This window comes from Pleurodeles waltl, chromosome 5 (assembly GCF_031143425.1).
Source record: "Pleurodeles waltl isolate 20211129_DDA chromosome 5, aPleWal1.hap1.20221129, whole genome shotgun sequence".
Lineage (NCBI taxonomy): Eukaryota > Metazoa > Chordata > Amphibia > Caudata > Salamandridae > Pleurodeles > Pleurodeles waltl.
The window spans coordinates 652,773,249-652,790,734 of record NC_090444.1 but is presented as its reverse complement, the minus strand read 5'-3'; the positions used below and the strand labels follow the sequence as shown (position 1 = coordinate 652,790,734).

Sequence of the window (17,486 nt, the reverse complement as noted above, 5' to 3'; positions counted from 1 at the left end):
TGCTGGGCGGTGTTCTGTTGGCGTGGCGGTGGAGGTGGAGCAACCTCCACTTCCCCACCTCCCGCCAGTATGGCTGTTGGCGGCTCTCCGTCCGTAAAGGGACGGAGAGCTGCCAATGGTCATAATAGGCAGGGCGGCAAACCGCCTGCACAGGCGGTCTTCCGCGCGGCGGTCCGTTGGCGGTCTTAAAAAAAGAACGCTGAGGTCGTAATGACCCCCTATATGTCCTACCTTAACCATACACTGCACCCTGCCCTTGGGGCTACCTAGGGCCTACCTTAGGGGTGTCTGACATGTAAGAAAGGGGAAGGTTTAGGCCTGGCAAGAGGGTACACTTGCCAAGTCGAATTTACAGTTACAACTGCACACATAGACACTGCAGTGGCAGGTCTGGGACATGATTACAGAGCTACTTATGTGGGTGGCACAACCAGTGCTGCAAGCCCACTAGTAGCATTTGATTTACAGGCCCTGGGCACCTCCAGTGCACTGTACTAGGGACTTACTAATAAATCAAATATGCCAGTCATGGATAAGCCAATTACATACACATTTTGTAAAGGAGCACTTGCATTTTAGCACTGGTTAGCAGTGGTAAAGTGCCCAGAATAACAAAACCAGTAAAATCAGAGTCCAGCACACACCAACAACCTGGGGAACAAAGGCAAAAAGTTAAGGGAGACCACGCCAAGGATGGAAAGTCTAACAGCATACATTTCCAATCCTTTGTATTTTTATGTTTTTACCTGACAATATCAACATTGTATTTCTGTAATGAACATGTTAAGATTATTCATTTGAGTGGGAACGGGTGCTCTCTCAAATTGTATCCATCTTCCTCTCTGGACTGTGGCACACCCTAAGTACCAAATATTCAGTTTATGTTGACACTGAAGATTTACACAATCCTACTACAAAAGATGAAATCTCAAACTGTGTATGTGAGATACAAAACTGAAATAAGTCTATGCTGCTGCCTTACTGGCGAAGGTATGTTTTTAATCATTATTTAGCTGAAATACCTGGAGTTTCTCAATAGTATGTATTATGTTCATTTGAAATCTAGCATTTCTATTGTTCTGTCTTCACTTTGCTTGATAATCTAACCTCAAGTGTTGGAAATAAAAAGAAGCAAGATGTCAGCTAAGTCCCAGTTATCTACCCTAGTAAGAAAGTGCTTCCTCTCTGCACGGCTTATATTTAAATGTCAGGTTTACTGTAACTGACCAGAAAAGTGTTAAAAAAGACGTAGGGCCATGTAAGTGAGCGAGAGGAGTGTGGTCATGGCTGCATAATGCTCTCGGAAATGTTCACAAGTTTTCCATGGCACCTACTAGAAAAGTGGAAATGTTGGGGTTTAACTTCTATTGGCAGATCTTGCGTTTTGTACATAGATGGAATCATGGCCTTTCTAAATGCAACTTTGATGTACTACACAGGATCTTCAGGATAGTAAATTAATGGATTGAATAAAACCTAAAACATACAAAGCAGAATTGGGCCTATAAAGGCAAGGCGTAAAGCTGAAATGAAAGGTGGGTTCTGTGGTGTTATGAGTAGAAAGTGCATCAGGCAAACCGGGCGAGCCTGGAAGCCTTTATAGCAGCTCAAGTGAAATGTTTACCATGCATTTTGACCAGATATGCCATGTCTGATTAGATATCACATCAACAAGTGCTCTATCGGTCATACTTAGCAGCTAAAATCTCTGCACTGCTGAAAATGCTGTCATTCCTCACATATCCCTCCCAAAGATGAGATTCACTGCTCCTCATATTAATTACCTCTCCATATTTAACATGTGCCTTAACAGCTGCTCTCGAAGTGGTACTCAGGAAATGCAGATGCTCTACAACAGACAAAATGGTACCAATGACAATAACACTACAAGTGTACCTGAAATAGGTCACATTCTTCCTCACCTCTCTTCATGGTTTCCAGTTCTTGGTCTGACACCAAAAGGAGAAAGGGGGGTTTGGTTTGCTGTATGCTCTTCCTTTTCTTCTTCCTTAACAGGAGATAAGGCCTTAGGTCCAGAATCTTTCTCCAAGTTCCTCTCGTCTAAGGAGATAAAATAATCATGAACTAATTTACTATTTTATACCCCTGCCCTCCACTAAACTAAACATAGAGGCATATATCATATAAAGAGAGCAGTATGAGTGCTTTGTCTCTATCACATTTTGGGCTGTCCCGTGTCTTAACTAGTTGAAGACTGGGAGCAACGCTATTTTACCACCCTAGACAATGTTACATTGTTGCTTGTCAATGGACCTTTGAAGGCATGGGCTGCTTTTCGCTGGAGCTGTAGCAACATTTGTTGACATACTTTAAGTAAACAACAGAACACAGCACAATACCAAACACAAGGCGACATAATGGCTCACTTAAAACATGACAGGGCAAATCACAACAAAACAGTCAAAACACCCCTATTGTAGACAATACAACAGAATCATATTGCTATAATGCAGCACAAAAACACAGCAACAAAACAAAACAACAGTCCACAACACCATCACAACATATCATACAACAAATAAGCACAAAGGTTCTTGTCACACACTACCACCTCCAGATTCTTGTTTTCATAATGCTGCCTTAGCTGACCGCTAAGGACTTGAAATAGCACTGATTTTAATTCATATATTGGACCCTGTACTATGTAGGCGCACCCCATGCAGTGGAGCAATTCCTGACCCTGGTTCAGGTTTTGTGTAGCTTATATCTTTTAGCATGATGAAGCTACCAATAGACAGTTGCATTTGCAAGTGGGATTTCTTAGAATGCCTTATGCAAGATTGAGGGCTTTTCTAGATGCAATGTTGGTAGCAATTAATACTCACAATGTAGTTCCAAATCTAGGGTATAGCTAATTTTCCACAAGTGATTGGATGTGTAGACAGTACGTCTGCTCTAATGGTTCCACCCTCTGAGTGTATGTATGGAAATCGAAAGAGTTACTCTTTCTTACATATACAAGTAGCGTGCAATGCCACATGCCTTATCACAGACCTAGTTGCTTGATACCCAGATTCTTACATCTTTAAACACTGTGGACTATATGGGAGACTAGCAAGAGGAGGGCTTGGAGACAGATGGTTGTAAGGCAAATGTTATTTTCATGTAACCTTTGTGTTACATTTTGTGTATTTTTAATATATGGAAAAAAGGTTTGTTAAATTTAAGGTGATAGTGCATATGCATTATGACCATGGATAATCACGCCCAATTTTACCCCCCAAAACCCTAGGAAAAGGAGGTGCAGTGCTACTCATAAACACACGAGGAGAATTATAGAGTGGACATTGAACTGACTAAAAGGCAAATTCAGATGTCTTCACAAAAGTGTAAGTGCCCCAGAACATGATTCATCAATGCTCTGTAAAATCATAGCCATCTATACAATATTGCATAATTTAGCCATTCGAAATATTTGATGAATTTGAAGAAAGTGATGTTGAATATCTACCAGAGGACCTGAAGTTGCTAGAGATGAAGAGGGTGGTGCATACAGGGGTGATGCAACTAACAAGTACTTTTAAGGGAAACATCAAAAAAATAATCGCAAAGAAATAGCAAACAAAGTGAATAGATCAATATTTCAGTTTCTGTTTACTCACAGATTCAGGTGAAGATGAAGAACAGTGTGACTGTCAACATAATCAGGATTTGGAGAAAAAAAAAATTGTTTAAAAAATAATAAGATTTCTTTTAAAGTCAAGAAATAAGACAAACTGTCTATATTTCTATTTGCACAATTGTCATCCAGTTGTTGGCTTTTCAGTGGAATGCTGTGTGACCCTTCCTTGTCCTCCTCCACCCCTGCTAGTCCGCCACTGCTAGCAGTTCTCTAACGCACTGTGACTGTGGCCAACATTTCAATACTACATCCACGTTTGGAGGCGATTGTTCATGTGTCTCCACTGATGCCTGTGTGCTGCAGTGTCTTGAGCCATTAGTGAGAAAACATTCTTTATAGCCATTGACAATCCATTAGAACCAGAACTAATGGCTGCATTACCTTCCCAAACTGTTTTATCTAACTTTCCTACCCGTCTACTCAATTTGGAGGTAACCTTGTGGACCCTTCGTGAATTGTCAATACTGTTTTTTCCAATGCATGGAATTGTGCAGGAGTAAGGGAGGTTGCTCAGACTTCTCTAACTATGGACCTTATGTAGATTTCAAAGCCCTTCTTTCTTTTTCTAAGATAGAAAGAGATATTGTTGGATGAAGATGAGTAACTGTAGTGCAAGAGTTAGTTCTAGGGGTCTCCTAATGCAGGGTTGGTGATTTTACTGTTGAATCAATTATCTGTCGGAAAATGTAATTGCTGTATCAGCAGTTTCTGCTTCTGTGTCAGGAGAAATCACCAACTTCCTCTGTTTGTGGTGGGACTGTATGAGTACTTTTAGCAGTTGTAGGTAAAATAATATTGTTATAATAGTTCTGTTTGCATTGATTGTAGTTTTTTATGGAATATGTCAATTTATTTTTTTAATTATTGATAAAGTACAAGCTATATTTTAAGTCATATATTTAGCAGTTACAATAAATTTTATCAAGCTCTTAACGCTAAAAGAACATTTTTATGTAAGCCTTGGTGTTAGACATGTGTTCTATCTATATTATCCAAAAGGCATGTATTCGTCACAATGAAATCTGACATAGATTAATTAACAAACTCACAGTGGTTGTTGGACTGCCAGGGGACCACTGCTGGGATCACCGAACTCAAACGGGTGGCGGCGGTCGCAGACATGGTCAGCCACGGCGTTGCCCTTGATGACACCATTGTGCTGATCACAAGTCAACTTTCCGCCAGCCTTTCTATGGTGGTTGAACCACAATGGAAAGGCTGGTGGAAAGCCAGTGCTGGAGCCACAGGAGGCCCTCTGCACCGCCCATGCCTGTGGCATGGGAAGTGCAGGCCCCCCTGCTAGCACCCTCGGAATGTGCACTGTCTGCTCTCACCGCTGGAAACATCGCAGTACAATGTTTTTGTCGGTCAGTTCAGTAGAAACATCATAATACGACTGGGGGTGAGGCTGCCATTATGACATTCCGACGGTCGGACCGCCCAACTCATAATGATGCCTTTAGACACAGGAGGCTGATTAAGACTTCTGCGGATGGAAATGTACTCTGTCAGGGCAACTGAAAAGGTAACAATAAAGTACACTGTCACCCTGAGGGAATATTCGCCTGCCAAATTTAGAAATATGCACTGGGCCAAAGAAGATAGCCTTCATTTACAGGAACCACTGCTTTGGCGGTTCCTTCAAATACTTTGAAGGTTTGATGAACTGCTCATTCAACATAATTGGAGCCTCCACATTTTTTTCAAAAACAAAATCCAAAAGTGGAATTTTATTTTGGAAAATAAAAAAATCAATGACCCACTAGCCACGAGAGTTTTCTCCCACTGCCCCTGGGAGTTTTCTTCCATGGCATGGGGGGGCAGTTCATGATTTATACTGTACCTTATTGCCAGGTTTTACCTGATAGTGGTGGACATTAAAAACTTGTCATTTGTCCGTCCACTCTAAATAAGGTGGTTGGAAGAATGGCAATAACTCTCACTACTACTCTTTCAAGCAGTTGGAGGTGCATGTTGGCGGTAGTTTCCGTTACCAACATACTGAAGGTCCACTCCACTCTAAATCAGGTGGGCTGGTCTTCAGTCTGGCAGAGATGGTACTTTGTTGCCATTGCGATGGAGTACCCTCTCCATCAAACTCTAAATTGGGCCCTTAGTCTGCACACTGTTTATGATATGCTGGTGGCCTGGTGCAACATATGTCCTTGAGATTTATATTAATTCTCGTGGGCATTTATTTTTGTCAAAGAGACATGGAGGAGTTATTTTCAAGAAAGTTTTGAAGGTACTAATGAAACATGCCAAAATGTCAGGACCCAACATGGTACACTGGAGCTATATTTCTTCCTACCAAAAAACATGTGTGCATCTATGATGTACATCTATAAGACACAGGTTGCACAGCAAGCATGTGTGTCACAATAGAAGTGCCTCTCTGATTGGGTGTGCCCAACTAGAAAATAAATGCCCTATAAAGAACTTCATATCACAAGTGCCATTACATGAGGCACATCAATAGACGTCCAAAGAACATTTTTTTTGGGGGGCATAATGTTAACCGAGGCCACGGCCATACTAGGGCAGGTAGCATTTCACTAACACAGCCTTAGAGTTACATTGCACTGTTAGCCTGCACACCAGGCTGTACCTAATTCCAGGGGGGCAAGCGCTCTGCAGACAGTGCGCATTCCAAGGGTGCCTGTGTGTGACGGCTCCCTAGGGCAGCTGAGGCCAATGCCTCCGCATTGCTTCCAATGGTCAACCTGGTGGAAACATTGTAATATGACGGGGTTAGTCCACTGGCTTGACTGTGGCCTCATCTCTGCGGCTTTGGCGGTCCAATGGTCGGACCACCAAAGTAGTAATCAGGCCCTAAATCACATGGGCTACACTACAGCCAAGAAAGTGCATCACCTAAAAATGTGGAAGTGCACTAAATATTATTCTAATACATGCTAAAAGGGGGAAAACTTATAAAGATTGATGGTGTAATTCATGTAAGAGAGCACAACCACCCCCCAAATGGGACAAAAATAGAAGAAAGAGAGATTTTGCAGGATATAAGAGAGACAAGCACTAGCTCCCAGGTACGCACAAGCAAAATCCTTAAAATATACTGCCTAAACTCCCCGAACACAGAACAGGCCAACTACCACCCATACCCACTTACAAAATGTTTAATTGCACAAACTAAAAAAGCTAACAGTGATACCCCATTTACTCCAGAAGATACCAAGACATACACATACCTGAACATTTAACAATGACACATAATGAAGAACCTTTAATTTTACATGACAACCTAAATAAAAAGAAACAAATCCTAATATTCTTTACAGCAGACATGTAATACAGCTTAGACAATGTCAACCCTGGATGATGGTTGGAACCTTCAGAATTTATCCACAGATATACACCATACATGGTGAATATGAAAACACAATTATTCATTTTAAATGTGCTCTGCTACCAAATAAACAAAGCTGCCTCACTAAGACCTCTTAAACAATATATTCATGGAATTTGAGCAAACCATTCTAAAACTTTACCCTCACACAGCCATACAAGGCTGTTACTGTCATTTCAATCAACGTGTATGGAGACACCTGCGAAAATCTGCACTGAGTGTAGAATATTCTACAAACAGCCAATTTGCCTTTGAAACTAAAACAAATATAGAGCACTAACTGATGTCCCTGTCACAGAAGTAGCCAAACACTACAATGTACTAATAGAAAGCCCTATCTACTAACAAAAGTTGATTGCTTTGAACACACTTGAATTGGCAGACAACATCACTCCGGACATCTACGTCAACCCTAATTCCAGATACTATGGTTGAATGTCTATGACAGCACCTTGGCACAGGAAGACAAAACAGACAACGCAGTGGAAGGATGGCACAATGCCTTCCAACCCATACTAGGCACAACTCAACCTGCACTCTACAAATTTATAAAAGCATTACAAAACAGCAAAGCTACAAAGACCAATGAATGGAGCAATCTGTTAGCCAAATTGCCCCTAAATTTAGCAAACAAACCAAAAGAATGTATGCCATGCTACAATTTAAAGTCTAACTCTTCATAAGTAACCAAGGAGTAAAGTACTGAGACATCATAGCCAAAAAATATTATAAAATAAATAGTAACCTACCAAAGTCCTCAAACTCTATGACAAACTTCAAACCAACATACCAAACCATTTTTCACTCAGTAATGAATATAATAATTTATTGGATCAGTTGAACAATTACATAAGATTCCAATATTAAATAAGACTAATATAACAACTTTATATATAAATTGTTTTTTTTAATGTAACCCTCACCAACCAAGATAGCTGAAAACAAACTCAATCCATCACATACAATAATTGCAAAATTGAAACCAAACAGTTCCACATTATAATCACATAATTTTGACATAAACAATAACGTATCACATTTACCACCCAACAGAAATGAAAGGAATAAAAATGACTGTTCTGTAGCTGCAGATACTTCTCAGTATTCATGTAATAAAAAATAAAAATGCACCAAAAATGAGGTAAATATTATCCATAAATTCCCCAAAAATGCACAAGTATTACAAATCCAATAGAAATCCCTCTAAGTAATCCAAAGTATCCAGGATCCATAAAATAAAAGTGTTTTAAAAAATGAAACGCTCCTGGAAACCCAAAAAAGGGAAATTAAAATTAAAAACGACTGGTTTATTATAAACCAAAAATGATTTCCTTAAAAAAAAAAACATATAAACTCCAAATGCCCATAGAACACGTTCGTAAACAAAAACTTGTAATGTAAATTTAAAAAAACACCCACAAACAATTCTGACAGATACACATTTACATATAAATAACAGTTCATCATCAAATTATAACTAACATCACACAATTTAACATAATTTAGCAATACTAAAATAATGTGCAAAATCCCAAATCTACAAAGTAGGTAAAAACACTAACAGTAATGCTCCAAAATAAACACACAAAAAAAACCACTATAAGTAACTTTTAGACCTCCCTCCTAAATGCCCCCCACCCTCAATACTCTTAAAAAATCCTTTAAAGGACTTACCTGCTTTGCCGAGCAGCAGAACCTTACTGCAACCTGGTTCTGGGAAAATACAGTAAAAATAACAAAAATAGATTTGAAAAATGAAACAAACAAAAAAAAGACTAATGCCTTGATTATGAGGCTGGCAGGCCGACTGCCGGCCCTCCAACCCTGTGGGGCGAAGACCACCACAGAGTTGGCGGTCTTCCCCCGGCCATACTTGGAGGTTTCCACCAGTCAGCCCAGTGGAATCGATTCAGCTGCATTGGCCTCGGCTCCCCATAGAAGCCAAGGGCAATGCCATCACACAGAGGCAGCCTCTTGTGGCCCCCAGCACGTCCTTTACCCCAGCCCTTCAATGGCGGAGTAGAACTCAGCGCCACCGTGGCCGACCATGACTCTGACCACCGCCACCCCACTGGGAACCATGTTCCTGGCAATGGCAGTGGTCCCCTGACCGCCAGAGTCATAATTTAGTGGTTGGACTGCCAGGAGTGCAGCAGTCCGACCACCACCACAAGTCTGGCAGTCTAAAGACCACCAAACTCGTAATGAGGCCTTATCTTTCCATAGAAATGAATGGGAAATATTTTAGAAATGTTAATTAAATGTTTAAAAAAAGTAAAACAAATATTAAGCATGGAAATCATATCAAACAATGCTATAAAACATTGTAAAGTATATATTAAATAATAATATAAAATGTGTACAACTATTTAATATATACTAACAAAACATGTTGAAATTATGTAGATAAAAAAGTTAAGATAAACAAGGGAAAATAAAAGTTGAAAACGTAGAACATACAAATGTATATAAATACAATTTACGTGTTTTTTCTAAATAAAAAACAGTGAAAACATGTTTACTTAACTTTAAATAATTGTTGTTTTTTCACTTGAAGGATTAAAAATGTAAAACTATACAATAAATAAAAATTGAAGAAATAAATAAAAATAGAAAAATGTGTGACGTCTTTATTATAAAAAATGGAACTGATCATATTATGGGTTACACGCATAGATCTATTGTTTTTATGCTTCTAATCACCAACAATAATAATAAAATAACACAAGGCATTTCTACTAAAAACAAATAAAAGTAAAAAATGATTTTTGAATAAAATTATAAAATTAAATGATCACTCTCCGACATAGATCATTTAAAAAAATGTTGGACATTAAAGGGGTGACATTTACTACTCCCACTGAAATTTAAACCAATTTGGGGAAGGCTAATGGGGTGATATTTACTATTCTCACTACAATCTAACCAAATTGGGGAAAGGTGTTGGACACTAAAGGGGTGACATTTACTATTCCCACTCAAATCTAAACCAATTTGGGGAGGGTGTTGGACGCAAAAGAGGTGAAATTTCCTTTCCCACTCCAATCTAATCATATTGGAGGATGGTGTTGGACTCTAAGGGGCATATTTATACTCTGTTTGCGCCGAATGTGCGTCAAAAAGTTTGACGCACATTCGGCGCAAACCTTGCCCCATGTTTATACGATGACGCCCGACCCTGAGGACGTCAAAATTCCTCCGTGTGCGTCATTTTTTGGATGTCGGAAACCGCCTTGCGTTAATGACATGCAAGGTAGGTGTTCCCACCCAAAAAATTACTTTATGGCCTGTGCGGCTTATTTATACTCCAACGTCATTCTGACGCACAGGAGGGGGCGGGCCTTAAAAAACAGCGCACAGCCTGATGTGCGCCGTTTTTTAACGCCTGGGTCAGGGCAGGCGTTAAGGGACCTGTGGGCTCACTTCCATGGTCTCTGACCATGGAAGCAGTCCAGAGGTGCCCTTCCCTGCCCCCAGAGACACCCCCTGCCACCATTGCCCACCCCTGGAGGACACCCATGGATGGGGGACCCATCCCAGGTAAGTACAGGTAAGTTGAGGTAAGTATTATTTTTATATTTTTTTAAAGTGGCACGGGGAGCCTAACTTGGGCCCTTCTACATGCCACTGTGCCCAATGGCCATGCCCAGGGGACATAAGTCCCCTGGGCATGGCCATTGGGCAAGGGGGCATGACTCCTGTATTTGCTAAGACAGGAGTCATTTCAATGTCGGTTGTGCGTCAATAAATGACGCAAGTCCTGTTTGAGCCATGATTTTTTACTCTAACCTGACTTGCACCATTTTTTGACACACAACCCCCATTTCTCCCCCGGCTAAAGTCAATCCTTAAATATGGCACCCGCATGGTGCGTAGGGATGGTGTTAGCCGGCGGTAAATTTTTGGACGCAAACCAGCGCTGGCGCTGGTTTGTATCAAAAAGTATAAATATGGTCCTAAGGGCCCCATTTACAAGGCCCTCATGGCACACTGTGCCACCAGAGTGTCATTTTTTAGAAGTTCTGGTGGCAGAGTGTGCTGGCCCATATTTGCAAGGCCACGTAAAGTCACCTTGCATAGCTTTTCATGGCCGTGTGAATATGGCACCCTGTCATGCACAACTGCGTGAAAGGGGCACTCCATGTGTGTTGCTTTGGGTGTTCCCATGCAACATCCATGAAACCTGATGGAATCTGACACATTCATAGATATACAAGGCTGGGAATGGGTCAGATTCCTACGCCACCTTGGGGGTGGTGTTAAAGTGGTGCAATGTGGAGAAATAACATTCTTTGTCCTTGTTTTTCCTCTTGCTATGTGTGCTGCATTGTGCAGCACACAAAGAAAGGGGAAAACCCATTAATGATTGTTATTGACTGGAAAGATGCCCTTTCCTGCACATAAACAATCATGGTGTAAGGGTCCCTACGTTGGCGCAAGGCAGCTTTTTGTGCATCATCTCTGAGGAAAGTACAGGGACGCGTCATATTTCTGTGAATACAACGCATCTCTGCACTTTCAAAATAATGCAGCGCCACACAGCAAGTTGACTTACCGTGCCACGCTGCATGATTTTCTTGTGAATGAGGCCCTTATGGGGTGATATTTATTATTCCCACTCCATTATAACCACATTTGATGAAGGTATTGGGCACTAAAGGGGTGACATTTATAATTCCTACTGTAATCCAAGGCTATTTGAAGAAGATGTTGGATACTAAAGAGCTGAAATGTACAGTAAGAGCTGAAATGTACAATGTACTTCAAAATAAACATTTTTACACAAGGTAATAAAAATTAAAAAATGCACATACACAATCAATACTCTATATTCCTACATGTTTTTCTTTATATAAAATTAACTAAAATGTAATCCTGAAGCATATTGGTCTAAACAACAAACCTTTATATACATATCTAAATTTTAAATTTAATATTTTAATTACTATTACAAATGAATACATTAAAAAAAATATGTACTGCCCTTCATAAACTTAAAGAAATGAACAAAAAATAAAATCATGACAAAAATTAACATCTAAAAAAATATAAATAAATGTTATATTTTAATAAATTAAAAATTAGATTTCAATTAAAATTGAAAACAAGTAATGTAAACATGTTATACAATTTAAATATTTTTTACAATTTTAACATAACATTATTTCTAAATATTCTACTTTATTACAATATTTGAATAGCTTTTGAATGTTATCCTTATAATTTCTTTTTAAAAATATGCAATACTGTTAATAATATATATTAGTACAACAAAATACATTTAAAAATTCTAAATTAACTTGCATATCTTTAAAATTATTAAATTAAACTTGAAATTTAAAATAGACATGTATAAAAAATCTTCTCACACGTAAACCCTAAAACTCAATAGCCTGATAATAAAAACAAGTATGCAACAATTAACTATATACATTAATACAACCAAAAATACAAACTTCAAAAATTTCATAACTAAAAATGATCTTGCTAAAAATCAAACATAATGCAATAAGTTACACATTAATTAACACTTACAAACAATAATACATAAAATATTTTCTACATCAATAATTTTACATCAATATTAAGAACAACACTCAAAATGCTATTTTTCCTTTGATATTCTTGTTGGTGATATTTTTGATATCCCAATATTCTAGACACAATAATTTTGTATCACAATAATGTTTTTCTGATATTTTGTCCAAACTCCGTGGGGCAGCTGAGCATGTTCAAACGGGCTGGAATCTTCAAACAGGTGGGACATATGTAATCTATCCAAATTGCACATATTGACAATACTAGTCAGAAAGATGGTCAAGACAGGTTCACATCTCACCAAACAATTGTAGGACAACATTCTGCATCTTGATGAGCACTTTTTCTAAAAACAAATCATAAAAGCTGAATTTTTTTCAGATGGAGAGACAAGTGTGTGGTGACTTTACTGCTACCCACTAATCAGAGTGATTGGGTGGACTTCTTTTATAATTGGCTGTAAGGTGCTCTTGCTAAACAAATTCTTGTAAATCAGTGGAGGTTCGGACAAAATGTTCAGCTAAAGGATGAATGGTTCAACAAATATTTGTGAGCCTTTAAGAGCATGAAATACATACTGGAACAAAGACCAAGAAATCTCAAGAGAGAAACAAAGGAAAAAGTAGCACTACAAATCAACATCGGCCATCATAAAGACCTTTTTACTGACGTTAGAAATAAAATACTTTGCTATCCACCCAGCTATCAAAGGTTCAGCTGAGTTTTGGTGTGTACATGCACAATTCCAACCAATGTGCCTTCCAGTGCTACCATCAATTTAAAAACGATTTATTGGTTCTCCATCTAAATAACAGCTTTCAAATGACTTAACATTAAAGGAGATAAATTGAAATTGACTGCAGGAATATTACATGAAAAACACTAATAAACTGACTCAAATTATCGAAGCAAACAAATACCTGGCTTCCAGAAAAGTTGACATCACTGAGGGCAAAGATTAAGGAACATGCAAAAAAGAGGGCAAATAGATGGAATGCAGGAAGTGAGGCAATGAAATCAATATGCAGGTTAACCTGACTATAACCAATAAAAGGATGAACAGATAACCTCAAATTTCTCATAAGTGCCCATCTTATACAGAGGTATATGTTCTAGGCTGCTTGAAAAATACTGTTTATACTTATGCAAAATATAACCTTTATAAGCAGGGATGATTTACAGATATTAAGCAAACCAATTTTAATTTAAAATGTACTCCTATTACATGGTAGGAATCTGCCTCCTTGTTCAGAGACTCTGCCAAACTCTCTGAAACAATTCTCCATGATGAATCTTAAAAGTAAGTTATTAGGCTCACTAAAATGGTTTCTCAAGCAGCAATGCTCAAAGAAGTAGTCATGTTCAGCCAACGTTTCGTTCCAGAACATCGAATGGACTTGGACCACTTGTGAATAGTGAATATTTCAATAATGTCTGGAAGTGCTCCCAAACCTTTGAAGTTCTTTGTATTGCCTATATTGAAAAACACCCTCCTTTCACCCTGACAATTTTTCGAACTATCTACACATCTCAACCCATATCAGCCATGTTGCTTGAAAAAACAATTTATGGCCAGATGTCTGAGTTTGTAGAAGGGAATCATGTTTAACATCCTTGTCTGATGGAATGTTGTACTGGTCGCAATACTGAAACCATGGTTCTTTCTGTCTTGGACCACTGCTCAGATTCCAACATTCCAGACACTGGAAGTGTGGCTGCCCCGTCTCAAGTTTTGGGTCGGAAGACAGGGGGGGGCTCGGCAGCCGCTCCCAAGTGCTGGTCTTCCCATGCTGACTCAGTCTGCCCGGCTGTGCTCCAGGTGCGGCTCTGAGTTTGGTGGCTGTGGTGTTTGCTAGATAATCTTCCTCAGTCTCCCCTTCTTGCACCCTTTCCTATAGTTTCTTGGCTGCTCTGATCACTGTGGCAGCCATTTTCTGCCTATTCTTCAGGCACATTTACAGCCGCCATCTTGTGAGGTTAGCGGTCCAGTTGCTGTATTGCTGCCTCTCGACCCCATATAAAGGTCGCAATGCAGGGGCCGCGCAGCGGACCCCTCTGAGTAAGTTCTCAGGCATCTCTGCTCTCTTGGCGCCTCACCTCCTCTATGACTGGCTTTTGCAATTGTTTTTAAATCGTGTTTAAATTGCTTTTTAACCTTTTTAAAGTCTTATTCTGTTGTGTTTGTCAAAGTTTTTTTTTTTTTTAAATCGTCGGCCTTATTGAGCTTTTAATCCCTCCATCTCCCACCCCTCTTGGCCCATGTTCAGAGGCTTTGGGGGTTAGATAATCTTCCTCAGTCTTCCCTTCTTGTACCCTTTCCTATAGTTCCTTGGCTGCTTTGATCACGGTGGCAGCCATTTTCTGCATATTCTTCAGGCACATTTACAGCTGCCATCTTGTGAGGTTAGTGGCCCAGTTGCCGTGTTGCTGCCTCTCGACCCATATAAAGGTCGCAATGCAGAGCACGCCCAGTGGACGTGCTCAGCGAGCATGCCGCTGGCGCGCCAAAGGCGCGCCTAATGAAAGTCCGTCTGCGCCCGTCCACACCTGGACGGGCCATTGGTCCAGAACCCCTGACCCTCTTAGGAGCAAAGGAGTCAGGTACTCCTCTGATTTTCTTCGGTCTCTTAGGCCTGCTCGATGGGAACATGTCATCATGGGCTAGACCCCATTAATACCATAAGGCCCTGCACTACATGTGGCTGGTCTCCCTGGCCTGATCCGATGGTTAGACCACTGACTCAGGAGGGTCCAATCAGTGCCTTCCTTTTGGCAAACTTTCTCTCTTTGGCAGCCCATAAACTTGATATATAGGTACTTCTGAGTGATCTCGCACCTATACCCTTTTTTCTCACTGAGACCTTGCTCCATGAGGAGTCTTCCCCTGATGTGGATTTGGCGTTACCCCATTGTTACTTGATAAGCAGGCTTGACAGAGAGACCTCCAGAGGTGGGGCTATTGCTATCATTTATAGAGATACAGTAAAGATCACCTCATTTCCTCTGCAACTACCTGGCTGTGAAAGTATGTACTTTTCTATCACTCTATACCCCCGTTTACTTTCTCAGGAGCCCTGGTTTACCATCCTCCCGCCCCCCCAGATACTTTTCTACATTCACTCTCAGAACATATTGCTGATTTAATATGTACAAAACCCAACTTCAGTGTTTTGGGTGATTTTAACATTCATGCAGAGGACTCGGAAAATGTTGCTGCCAAATCTCTTCTTCCTGACATGGCCTCTCTAGAGTTAACCCAATTAGTCAAGGGCCCTACTCATGTGAACCGTCACACTATTGATTTAGTTGTCACAAATATTAATGGTTCGACTTCAATGCCCTCCCTTCCTCTGGTCTGGTCCGACCATTTGTTAATAACTCTTAACCTAGCTATTCCCACTTCTGGGAGATCTCCCTAGACTATAATTCATCCCTTTTGACACTGGCATAAGCTGAAGGCAAGGAAATGGATTAACACCCTGGAGAGGCTGAAACCTTCCCCTAGGGATAATAGGACAGTCCTTCTAGAGACATTTAGGCCCATATTTATACTTTTTGACGCTAAACTGCGCTAACGCAGTTTAGCGTCAAAAAGTTTTGCGCCGTCTAACGCCATTCTGAAGCGCCATGCGGGCGCCGTATTTATGGAATGGCGTTAGACGGCGCAATCAGACCGGCGCTGCCTGGTTTGCGTGGGAAGAAACCACGTAGACCAGACAGCGCTGGCGTAGGGGGAAAATGGCGCATGGGCGTCTTAAAATGGGGCAAGTCAGGTTACGTCGAAAAAATCGTCTTAACCCGACTTGCGCCATTTTTTAACGACGCCCATCCCCCATCAACATGACTCCTATCATTGGAAAGATAGGAGTCATGCCCCCTTGCCCAATGGCCATGCCCAGGGGACTTCTGTCCCCTGGGCATGGTCATTGGGCATAGTGGCATGTAGGGGGGCACAAATAAGGCCCCCCTATGCCACCAAAATAAAATATAAAAAATAAAAAATAAAACTTACCTGAACTTACCTGAATGTCCCTGGGGTGGGTCCCTCCATCCTTGGGGGTCCTCCTGGGGTGGGCAAGGGTGGCAGGGGGGGTCCCTGGGGGCATGGGAGGGCACCTGTGGGCTCATTTTGAGCCCACAGGCCCCTTAACGCCTGCCCTGAGCAGGCGTTAAAAAGTGGCGCAAATGCGCCGTTTTTAGCCACGCCAACTCCCGGGCGTCTCTTTTGCCCGGGAGTATAAATACCACGTAAAGTCCTGGGAGTCATTTTTTAGACGGGAACGCCTCCCTTGCATATCATTAACGCAAGGAAGGGGTTCACGCTAAAAAATGACGCACATTCCGGGAACTTTGGCGCTATTCGCCTCTAACGCCATAGTATAAATATGGCGTTAGTTGGCGTTAGTTTTGCGTCGAAATTGCGTCAAAAAAAACGACGCAATTTCGGCGCAAACGGAGTATAAATATGGCCCTTAATGGCTGGATTATTAATAGCTTAGATTTGCTGCTTCCTTATTTTACTAAAACTGGGGGACAATGCACGAAAGGTGCCCATTGGTTTTCTCCCCATCCCCAGCACCTTAGAAGAGAAGGCAGGCAGATGGAAAGGAGATCGAGAAAAATCTATGATGACTCTTTAAAACAGGACAATAGGAAAGCCATTAGATTCTTCCACTTGGAAATTAAATCAGCCAAATCCATTTATTATGCCTCTAGAATTGAGCAGGTGTCTAACTCCCCTACAGAGATCTTTCATGTACTTATAGAAATTGTACAGCCACACTCTCACACAAACTTTATGGATGCTTCCCAAGAACACAGTAACAATATTGCACTATTTTTTAACAAAAAATATTAAATATCTATTCAACTTTTCCGGCAACCTCCCCTAAGGCTTCTGAGTTGATAGGTCAGCAGACAATATACCCCTGTTCCCTT

General features: G+C 40.6%; 1 protein-coding gene across 2 annotated transcripts in view; it reads right to left on the bottom strand.

The window, feature by feature from the left end:
* The window catches only part of LOC138295908 (centromere protein J-like), a 387,581-nt gene that overhangs the window by 186,362 nt on the left and 183,733 nt on the right, over positions 1 to 17,486 (bottom strand). For both annotated transcript variants that reach the window (XM_069234528.1, XM_069234529.1), the window contains exon 6: positions 1,923 to 2,061. In XM_069234528.1, coding sequence (XP_069090629.1) covers positions 1,923 to 2,061 — 139 coding nt within the window. The remainder of the gene's footprint in view (positions 1 to 1,922; positions 2,062 to 17,486) is intronic.